Here is a 12,109-nt window from a genome sequence, read left to right as displayed (position 1 = left end):
TTCAATGACTCCCCTCTCACACACATACGCAGACAATGTGCATAATACAGATAAAAAACATTTTCCATCAGCCATACGCTGAAATACCATGACTCTAATTGTCCTTTAGTATCCCCAAAGTACTTCAGTACATATGTTCCTCTATTTACCGCAACACTGATAAAACTCCACAAATAACAACATTTATATGCTCAATAATTATCCTCCGCATTTCATTTAATTTTTTTCTAGACTACTATCTTCTGGTTTTAAGCAGCTAAATGACTCCACAGTGAAAAATATGTAAGTGTGTGTCACAGTGTCACAAGGGAGGGAAGAAGAATCACTCTGCAGGGGAGTGTAATTAGCACGACTGCTTTACATTTGGCACACACTCCAACATAGTCACACAAAAGTTATTTAAATACCGGTTTACAATATGGAGATAATTAATTTAGAATTCCCCTGGCACATGAGGGACTCTACAACCAAATGCACACAAACTCTGTTATTTGTCTTTACACACTGGAGGTGTAGACATATATATATTTTTTGTTGTTTTTCTCACAAGGGCTTTCAGACAGAAAAGCAACATAATTTTTTTTCCATAACGAGTTGGATTTTTCAGAGCTTTTGCACCGCAAATGAAGGCAACCACCAATCCTGCAGTGCAAAACAGAAGTCATGTCACAACCCTTGACAATGGCAGAACTGTTGACTATCTATGTTTGTCATCACCCTTATTATATGACCAAAAAATTATAAAGACAGTTTGACAAAGGTGATGTGGGATGAGTAATACTGATTTCTCCCCGTACAGACAGACTGCTATATATGAAAGATGTATCCATGTGGAACTAAAGCTGTGCTGTCCGTCTGTGCTCTTTACAAATCCACAAAAACAAAAGAGAACATGGGAGTTGCTGGTCCAACGCTGCCTCAGTATGTTAGCTGTTTGTAATTCTAGTGTTTTAAAGTATTAATGTATCTTATCGGACCAGACTGAATTGGAGCCCTGGTACAGATAGCTGAGATGAAACCGGTGAATGCGACCTCTTGTCAGTGAGCCGGTCAGGGCTGCACTGCGACCCAGAGACCCCTTGGGCCTCTCTGAGCTCTACAGGCTGGCACTGTTTTTTTGCCAGTCCTGCTTGGTATGTGCGAATTATAATTTTAATGTGATAATATACCCACGTCACAAATTTGTATATTGTAGCATACTATGGTAAATTTACGTCACCTTCGATGTAAACAGTTCTGATGATAAATATTTGCAGGCGAGAAAGAACAACACAGAGAACATGACACTTTGCTGACTTTTTTGTGGCTTATTTTGCGCTGTTTCGGTCACTGACGGCTCTCTCACATTAATGGATTATGCAAGGCGGGTAATACGCTGGATTGTACTTATTGTCCACCAGTGTCTGTGCGTGTTCATGAGCAACCATATCGTAACGAAGCACACCTCTTCCAACCGTGCCAGGGCCAAGAAAGTGTACCATGCTTGAGCACGGTATGGAGTGCTCACACTAGTCAAACAAGCTTTGGACTTTGGGGGTCAAACGTGCTTGGGCACGGCTCAGATTGCCTAGTGTGAGTGCACCCTAAAACTCATACACACAGCCACACACATTCAATTTTTCTTCAGTATCACTGGATCAGATAGTTGATCTTCAGGCTTTTAGTGAAGCTCTGATAGAATCAGTCACTGGGGATACAGTGTATGGGAGAGTTGGCTGCCGTTGGATAAGTGTGAGAATTGGGACAGGGCGATAGTGAAGGCTCTGAGGTGGTAAAATGGTGATATCATGGTAGCAGGCTAAACTGTTCCTGGTGGGACAGTAAAGAGAGGGTCTATCCAATGGGAATGGATGAATAAGCCATGAAGCCAGGCTGCAGAGGCACTGGCCTGAGATAATGTAGCCTCACCATGGTAAATCTCCGATGCATACACATGAGCACGCAGACACACAAGCACACTAACACAAGCATACAAATTCATATCAAAATCAAATCTCAAACTGTGCTGTAGAACTGGGTCATAGAGTGCCTCTCCTACAGAGTGTATAAAGTTTTTGAGATAACAAGACGAGCAAAAGGGAAGTACAGCGTGAGATGCTGAGAGGGCAAGAGAAAACAAAGCCTTCAGCAGCAAAATGAAAACTAAAGGGTGTGTCACTAATTTGCAAACACACACTTTTACTGTATATTCTTTTTGTGCACTTGTATACACTGTATTCAACATTTTCACATTACCCATCGTCGCACTTAGCCAACGCTGTTTTCATCTGTGGTGTGGTGAAGGAGGCTCACCTCCCTTTTTGGAGATAATAATCTTTCCTCCCATGTGTATACATAACATGCATTATTGAGAGACCTCTGCAGTGCTGACATCCTTGCAGCTCCTGTAGCACGCTGGTTATTCTGCTCGTCCTGGGTCCCCATTTAAACCAAGCTAGATTTAGAATGTGCGTGCCTGCAAATAAAAGCCAAACTCTATACTGGAGGGAGAAGCAGGTACAGCCTTTCTCAAGTTATTCAATAAAAAATGTCTACAGAGCAAGTGTAGAGGGCGGATAAAAACTGAAGGGGATACAAACGGATTTCTCACTTGATTTTGTAATCAAATGCAACAAACACATTACACATGACACACATTACATTTCATGAATAAACCTATGGGAAAGAGCAGACTATCTAAATAACTTGTTACACTGCTATTAATGGCTACAATGCTTATGCAAACCACAAGACCATTAGTCAGCATGACGATACAGTACAATAAATTACACTGATTACGCACTGTATGCCTCTCTGGCTGCAAAGAACCCGGTTATTATAGTGGTTACTTATTACGTTGTAAACAAACACTTCTGACTTACTACGGCTATGTGATGCGTCACTCACGATATGGGAGCATTTCTAAGGTACAGTAACTCCTTCACTCTGTGTGAGTAATAGCCTCAAGGGAATCAGGCAAGGAGTCCATGTCCATATAACACACAACCAGAGAGAGATTTACTACATACCTATTGCAGGTATCAGGGCAAAAGCAGCATGGAGGTCAGTGTTCACAGTCCTATATTGAGGCAGCAAACAGTGTGGAGCAAGGTTAATGGTGAGTGCACATACAGAGAGTATGTATTTCATTACTATATGTCCAATACCACACTCATTTTCAGGTTAGTAGTTTTATTTTGTGTATATCACATGTTACCATGCTAAATGTAGGAAAGAAAACAAAAAACACTTTTCTCATACTGGCTATTGTTACAGCACCTCTGTTCACCCTCTGTCTAAACACTCCCTTTTAGTGCCCGTCTCTTTTAAGGCAAAAATGATAAGATATTATGAAAATGGGTTGCTCAAGCCTGACAGATAATAATTTCCTCTTTCGTCTGAGCATTTTAGCATCTTACAGCTCATTATTTCGGTTTTGTAATTTAGTCTAATTGCTCTCCTTTGGTCTCAGAAGGAAGTGATACTTCCCTCCGGAATTAGAAGAGTCCCACAAAAATGCAAGTACGAGAGTACATATTGTACATTTATCAGGTGGATAAAAACATGACTCCGAATGAATTCCATTGCAGTCTTCCCAATGTAAGCAACTGTTTGCTAACACTGTTTGCCTACCTTTATATGGTGATAAGTCAACGTTGTGTTTACAGCTTGTTCTGCAGCCCCAAAGTGGCCAAAACACAGTTTATGCTGCTAATGACTGTCCACTGTAAACATATAACAGAACATTCCCAAGCATGAACAAAAATAGACATATACATTCTAAAAAGTGGGGCATAATGTTGCTCTAATGTTACATCCGAGTTACAGAAAGCACTCTGCTGGGAGGTGATTATATTTGAGTTGTTGGAGGCATAACCCGAGGCAGGAGAACACTGCAGACACACCGCTCTGATGCGAGTTTACCTTCAATAAACAAATGCTTACACATAAAACCATGCAGCCATGTAGAAACACCTGCAAAAAGATTGAGTATATCACGCCACCTTTGTTGAAACTAATTTCCTTTTAGATGTCTTCAGTATTGAGGATTTTCTTTTCCTCTGTTCAGCACACAGATAATTTCAGAAGTGACAGACTTTTTATCTTCAGCCTCCAGCTTTCAATTTAGTTTAAATTAATTCCCATCTTTACTAACAAATTCAAAAAGACCACAGCCTTTAAATAAGACATTCAACATGTAGTTTTTGTCTGGCAAACTTGAGCTGACTTTGTGCGCTGTTCAAACAAAGCATCAATAATTCTCTTTAAATCAGATGTCTGCTCTTTGATTAGTAAAGGTCCAGACTTCAAAGAAACAACTCTCCATTCTCCAACAAGCCCTTTCTTTTCGACTGTGTTGAGTTTACGTCTATGTTTCATACTGCTACTTCTTTTTGTATGCTGGTAAGTGAGAGCATCTTGGTGAGCCTGTTGGTAGTGTGAAACTGCAGGGAGATAAAGTTTACTCATCACCACTTCAATGGCTTCTGGTGCCTACAAAAGAAGAGGATCTACACAAGGGCTGAGTCAATGTATCCTCCACTTTCATGCATTCACTGCGACACTGTCAGGAAGCCTTGAAAAAAAAGTGACCCAAATCAAACTGGTCGTGCCTTACAGGAAACAAAAACAATCCGTGACAAACATCCCAACCAGCCGCACATCAAATCTGCGCCTCAGACCTGAGAGAGGAGCTGAAATGCAAAGAGAATTCGTGTGAATAAGGGATGAGCTTTGAGGTGGACAGCCCTGTAGTCGAGTGAACTTTACTGAAGGGCCAAAGGAAAAGCAATAGTCGCATACACACACGGGTGCTGGTCAAATACCAATTTCCTCTCTTCATATGCTCAGCACCAATGTAAATGCAGAGTTTATAAAGAGAAGTTGGTAAAAGTCATATTGGCTTTGAGATCCACTGAAGGGAATCAACCATGCCTCATGGAGATAAAGTAGTCCCACTTTCCCTCTGCTGAGCTCAAATTAACAGACTTTCTGCAACAACTAAGCAAGTGGGGATTAGAGCATTGTATTAAAATGAAGCGTCTGTTCCTTAACTGGCAGAATGAATTGCACTCCTGCCCATGTCAGCGCTCCAGCATCCGAGCTGCTTGGCCAGCAGAACTAATTTGAACTGTGAATCACAGGCTCATCCACAGGTCAAGAAGCCCAGAATGAATCATACATGCTCACGAAAAGCTGCTCATCTTTGAAATGTTTTCTCACTGGATGAACCAACAAACAAACAGCTTCCTCTGTGTGTCTGTATGTGTTACACATGCATCAGTGACTGTGCAGAGTAACACATTCGAGCACCAACACCACACCAGCAACAGATCGTCAGGCCATCACAACTTTGTGTGTATGTTAGTGTAGAGAAGATTTTGAATATGGTAGCCGTCAGTTTTTAGCACATTACAGGTTCTTCCCTGTAATCCTTTAAACTGACATGCTTGAACGATATTTTGTTGTTAAACAGCATCAGGTCATTGTACTACAAAGTAACACAATACTTTATTTTTGGTTAAATTTAACTTTTTTACAAATTTTTTGTAATCATTTGAATAAGCAAGCTCTCCCGCAATTTTTTTCGATTGTGACCCCTCAAAAAGAAGGAACGTCTACTTGGAGCTGCTCATCTTTGATTTGTTTTATGGAAATAATTAAAACGCCTGAGGCTAAATTCTGAGAAAAATCAATATGATTTATATGGCAGAATGTTTTGCTTTCCTACTTATCATTTCACGACCCCTTTGATTAATCCCGGGACCCCCACATTTGGAATCACTGCCCTAAAGAATGTAGCTGAACGTCTTTTATCTAGTATGTGTAGGTGGTGAGAGCTACAGGACAGAAATGGTGATAAAGCCAGCAAGCACAGTAAGAGCTACCTCTGCATGCTGAAGAGAACTGTTGATATTTTCAAAACTTTTTTTTCCTCCCTGTTATTAAAAGCCTTGTGGCGGCATTGTAAGTATCATGGGAGGACTTCATGTTATCCTCAGGAATAAAAAATACACTATCCAACAACAAAAGGAACCAGAAACACAACAGTGCAGTGTGACTGCAGAGGGGGAAAAAAAAGACAAGACGAGCACCTGCTTCAATGTGTGTATGCACACACACAAATGCGCAGACACACAGAGGGGGGTAATCTCTATTCTTACTGAGGCTCATACAGTCAATCGTGCAAGATACAATTATACCCAGTGACCGGGCTCACCTACAGGAAATGAAAAGCATAACAAAAGAGGGAAGAAAAGGAAAGAAGGAAAGAGGACCACCAAAGGGGCAATTTTTCACACACAACTATGAGTGTGATGGTAAAAGGAAATTCTGTCTTAATAATACAAATAGATGAGACAGAAACACTTCATCTTTAGAGTTTACAGGTGTGGGAAAAGTATCCCTAACACTGGATCACACATGGTAATTACATGAAAACAACATAGCATTGTGTATAGCTACTTTCATTCTGATGGGAGCAACTGACCAAAGCAAGACCAAATAAACATAAAGAAAGATTAAAAGATTTTAATATTGTAAGAAAAACCACATCAGACCAGTCAGCTAAGATGCAGAACTATACCAACGTGTTTATACTAGACAATGTCACAGTAATTTTCAGCTACTTGGGATCTCACAGAAACCTGGGTGATAAAATGTGACTTTAGAATAAAAACAAACATGGAGGCGGACAGCTGTCTTAAACTGGTTGTACTTTGTTGTTCTTTCACTACAAAACAAGCTTGTCTTCCTTTTCTACTGTCCATCCGACTCAGGAGACAATGTCTCTTTTTGTGCTGTTTGCAGCCATGTTTCTGTCCTTCACAACATCTGGCTGGTGACTCTTCCCAGTCAGCTCACTCTCACTGGCTATTGCAGGTTTTTGGTCAATATTGAATTCCTGTTCCTTTACAGGATTTACCGCCAAGTACCAAACACACATCCAAAATTAGGAAGGCTGCGACATGGATGTTGTGAACTATGGGTGCTGAAGGGGCTGCAGCACTTCCTAATATGACACATTATAAAAACCATCAATTGATAGCCTCATAAGGTGTGATGCAGACTCGCAGCAGAGAGAGTGAGAGAGCGCTCATGTAGACGAGCCAGAAACAGACAGCGTGAGAACAGGAACAGAAGTGTCCACAGGATATAAATCACTCTTTGGTCATGAAGCCTGGAGTTTCTCTAAATTCATCTCACTTCCTTGCGCTATATGCAAAAAAACATGTACATCACTGTGACAAACAGATATGCTGCCCTTTGTACAAAGAGTGGAACAATTCAATGTTAAACATTATATAGACTGACTGCTCAGCACCCTGAACTGTGACTGACTTCCCCCAATCCAATTGGTAAAATCCAGATTATGTCCGTAAACCTCTCACACTACAGTATCAGTTGGGCTTATACTCTGCTTAGACCAGTCCAGAATTGGGAACACCTAGAGCTAAAATCTGCCAAATTATCCTCTAGTGTGGAGCCATTATTCACAACTTTTGTGGAACAATGTGCCTGGTCACCATGGTAACCTATCGGACCTTAACGTTTCTCCTTGTAGCATCTGCAATACAATTCCTCAGTCAAGCAGGCCATATGTGATGACTCTGCCTGGGAGGAAACTATCCTTCTTGGCTACAAGTATTTAAGAAAAAACTATATTTCAGTCAATGGAGCCGAGACATGGGGCTTTTTAATTGTTATCTCTGTATTCCATTCATGTCAACCAGGGGAAGGCTGGTCCATTGCGACAGAGGAGGTAGCTCCCTTAATCTATTTGTGCGAGGGATGAGGGACAAAATAGTCATTGGTTGAAATAAAACATGACCAAAACTTTTAATCATTTTTAAAATAATGACACGGTGGGTTGTTTTTCCTCTTCTCCTCCCAAATTTTTAGACAACACCAGCTGCCACCGATGTCAACATACTATGATGAAATATACTATATGTTACAACACACTTTATTGAGAATCACTTAATGAATTAGCTTCAAATAAAGTGGCCGCAGCCTGCCAGTAAACAGCAGCAGTAGTAATTATCATGGCTTATAGAGTAGCTTAACGACAAAAGAAAAGCAATGTGTCACTGCCCTCTGTGGTTGACACATTCAAGTCTGTGTCTCCTCTGACCAGAGCTGACATATACAGTGAACGTGGTTGGTGAGAGAAGTCGGATCTGCTGCACCAGTAACCACATTCAACAGTGATGTCACGGGTGCTGTAGTACACTTGCACATCACTGCAGCAAGTTAAAGAGGTAAACCACTGAAGGTCAGAAAAAACAAGATTTTCAAGAAGTTTTGAGCCACATGTTAAACCCAACAACATATGGGTTAAGGTGGTGTGATTGGTGGTGTGTTTCCAATGCAGTGGCAGCCTCAACTTGATAAAAATATTCAGCAAAAGCAATTAGATGAGTGAAGAAAAACAATAAGTTGTTGCTTTAAATTGGTTATTTTAGTCTGTGAATATTCTGTGTATGTGTGTACTTAATGATCGCCTGATCTGAGTGGCACTAATGACTTAACACTCCTGCCTAAACCTACAATATTATCCCAATTAACAGAACAGATCAGCGCTGTTTCCTCTTACTCTAAATGGGGAAAAGTATTATATTTATCATCAAACACACTTTTCAATCAATCAGTGTATCAGTTGCACTTGTAATCATTTTGACAGTTAATCTTTCCGCCAAAAACACTCTCCTGCTATGTGTACAAAACAAAATCTACCAGCAAAATATCATTTTATGCCGGTCAAGCCTTGGTGCCATCGTACTTCTTTGCAATCACGTCAAGCACCTCAGGAGATGGACAGATCATTAATCATGTTCAGGAGCACAGCGTCTCTGGTGTGTGAGACCGATCCTCCCAAAGGCAAAACAACCAATCCTCTTTGTGGCAGTTTACTGATTATATCCTTATTGTCCTGTCATTAAGGAAATGGTGCGCTCTTAGTTACACACATTTTATTCTAAGTTGAATGACTAAAAGGAGGGGGCATATTCATGCTCTTGACCTTTACTATGCATGCCTGCAACACTTTAAGGAAAGCTTGATTTGGTGTACCTGTACATAATATCTATAAAATACATAGCCATGTCTGTAAAAAAATAAAAATACTGTATTTTCGGCCCACCTTTGAAACAAGTCAAAGGTATTCCTTTTCAGTCTGTTGACCAGGAAAAACACTTATTCCCAGCCCCATTTAACACAAAAACAAAAACAAAGCAGATCAGAGTACTGTATTCCCCCACACTTGCACACCATCTCTCACGCAAACAACCCTGGCAAATACTGCAACGCTCCTGGAGCTGCTGTTGCAACATCTGTGGGAAGGTTTCTCTTCCGAACTTGTTTCAGTTTGATGTTTAAGTTGGTCTGTCAGATCTTGTGTGAAAAGGCCTCATATTCGGATTCTAAAGTTTTATTTAGCCTGGAGGGACGCAGGAAGCAATGAACAGGGTATGACAGAAACGTGAACTTACCTGAGACTCAAGGTCAGACGTTCATCTTTAGCCCTCAGCAGATCGCCTACTGAAAATGTGGCACTACCCAGGAAGGTGCTCTGTAGACCAAGACAGAAAAAACAGAGGTGGTTAACAATGGGCAAAGTAGATCTCTTCATCTACCTGTCATGCATATAATTCAGTTTTTAACCGTTTATTATATGAACTTCAGAAGGGATCCTTCTAATTTCATATTTGTGAAATGTGTGATCACCGAGGAACACTGACATACAAGTATCGACTCTCCTTTTCTGTCTCTCTTTTACCCTCTGTCTCCCCTTTCTCACAGCCCTGACAACATGTGTTTGCTGCAGGCATGATGTGAACAGGGGGTGTCAGCGCACAAGAACTGGGTCATGGAGAGTGAGGTAGGGGACGAGCTCATCAATAACGAAGAGAGATGATCCACATTTGTGGAAAACACACACACACACACACACACACACATGCACGCACGCTCTCTTACGGGCATGTCAAGACGCAGACACACACACACGCAGAAAAGTCCTGCACCTGCAAATAACACCATCGACATGCTTGTTTCTGCTGCAGGAGGGACATTGCCAAGGACACGGGCCGGTCCACACAAAGCTAAAACAGGTAATTAACAGGTACTAGAGGCGATTCCACTTACTTTATCATATTGAGGAAAAAAAATCTTAATTAAGGTGTTTGCAGCCTGTTTACACTGCACTCTGAGATTCTACAGTGTCATTTTTAGTCCTTTCACACAGCAAACTTAAGTGTTTTTTTTTTTAATTCTAAGCTTTTATATGGGTGCAAGTGATGGTGTTTCAAACAGTGATAATACAGAACAAGACCATTTGCATCTTGCCCCAGTCTTACACTAGATAGATGTCAAAGGCTATATCTCAGAAGATGAAAACAGGATTGTGTCCGTTTTTCTAATGAATGCAAATGAGATCCAGCTATTGTAAGCAAACACCAGCAAGCTCCCAGACACTCAATAGACTTTTTTCTTCATTTGATAGAGAAAAGAGCGCAAATTAAGCCAGCCTGTGAAAATGGGATGCACTGATCCGATACAGCACAGCACAGTCCTGACTAGCTCAGGTAATGATTATTTTTCATTACTGATTACTCTGCTGACCATTTTTGTCAATTCACCAATCCAAAGTCAATGAAATACAATAAGTCAGTAACCCACATGGTGTCTAAAATGTCCTTTTTTAATTAGATTATCATCCCAAACCGAAAGATATTCAGTTTACGGCAAAAAATGACAGATTGCATTTTTTTGATTATCAAAGCAAAACAGGCAGCTTTGGATGGACTTAAATATCACATAAATAGATGCTTCCTTGTCAGTGTACACAGATTAGCATCTACCTGTCAAATGGACCCAGATTGGGATGGAACAGCTCTTTCCCACAGAAAACTCTGCTCCTGCACTGCCTGAAACGCCTGGTTTGGAGTCAAGCCAACTTATTTAAATGCATCACTGTGTAACAGGTGTTATATGAATATATATTTTTATTAGGGGTGTCACGATTCTCCAAATCACATCACATTTTGATTTGATTATTAATTTCTTTTAGCAAAAAATGGCTAGGCTACTTTTAGACTAGTCTGTTTTAGGATCATTGGCTTTATTCCATGACTCTTTTAATTTTTGTATTCTTATTTAAAAAGATGGTCTACATGGTGCCATGAGTGATATAATCTCCATTATTCTTTTGCAATTATATAATTCTCATAAAATATATACAATCCAATCAGTCAGCAGACGTACAGTTGCATTCTTTTTAGATCACACTACCTTGCTCAGCATGACCTGCCCTACTCTGCCTCTGATTGGCTCCATCCTGCCCATTAAGTAATGCGCATGTCCGACTCTCACCAGAGACTGAACACAGGCGAGATGTCTCTCTCTGTAGCTAAACGGAGAGTTCAAGACACAGTGTGAAAAGGGATGCTGCGGCAATGCACCATATGAAAAAAATTGTGTTTTTTTGAAAATTAAAGTATGTAAATCTATTCTACTAGGACCCCCAAATAAAAGTATGAGCCTGAAAATGTGCTTAATGTGACCTCTTTAAGAAACTCTGAAATCTAAAAAAAAAAAAAATGTTGTGGGCAGAAAATGAAAGACTTTGATGCATCTCTTCTGTGAAAAACTGTAAAAACCTTCACTCAGGACATGTAACAGAGTCATACCGTTATGGGTCACATGGCAACTGTGGTAAAGGGCCATTTGACTGTTGGATTCCCCATCATAAAATCCACATGAGTCACTTTGTAGTTTGGTTTCTGGCTGAAAATATGATATTTCAAGTTAGTTCTACTAGCATGCTGTTTTTCTTCGCCTTTGTTCGGTTTTCTTTTATTGTTTGGCTATCTGGCTATATTTTTACCTCTAATCTAAGTCCCTCCCTCTTCCTACCACCGCTCCGCTCTTTCTCTCCATTTTCTTTTGGTCTCTCTCTGCAGTCTCCTGTATCAGATTTTAGAAAAAAGGGCATCCTGTCCACTGACCTTTTCTCTCAATCATTTCCTCCCCGAGCGTTTTCCTGCCACCCCATATGAATCCCCACATGCTTACTACAAAACAGAGCCTCAACCACATTCCCCCGCTTGGCCTGCTCACAAGTAGGCAA

At 40.6% G+C, this 12,109-nt stretch overlaps 1 protein-coding gene across 6 annotated transcripts in view; it reads right to left on the bottom strand.

The window, feature by feature from the left end:
* Positions 1-12,109, bottom strand: part of inpp4b (inositol polyphosphate-4-phosphatase type II B) — a 231,750-nt gene that overhangs the window by 83,131 nt on the left and 136,510 nt on the right. For all 6 annotated transcript variants that reach the window (XM_030426674.1, XM_030426660.1, XM_030426667.1 and 3 more), the window contains one exon: positions 9,471-9,550. In XM_030426674.1, coding sequence (XP_030282534.1) covers positions 9,471-9,550 — 80 coding nt within the window. The remainder of the gene's footprint in view (positions 1-9,470; positions 9,551-12,109) is intronic.

The sequence above is a fragment of the Sparus aurata genome, chromosome 1 (assembly GCF_900880675.1).
Source record: "Sparus aurata chromosome 1, fSpaAur1.1, whole genome shotgun sequence".
Lineage (NCBI taxonomy): Eukaryota > Metazoa > Chordata > Actinopteri > Spariformes > Sparidae > Sparus > Sparus aurata.
This window is presented reverse-complemented; position numbering and strand designations above follow the sequence as displayed.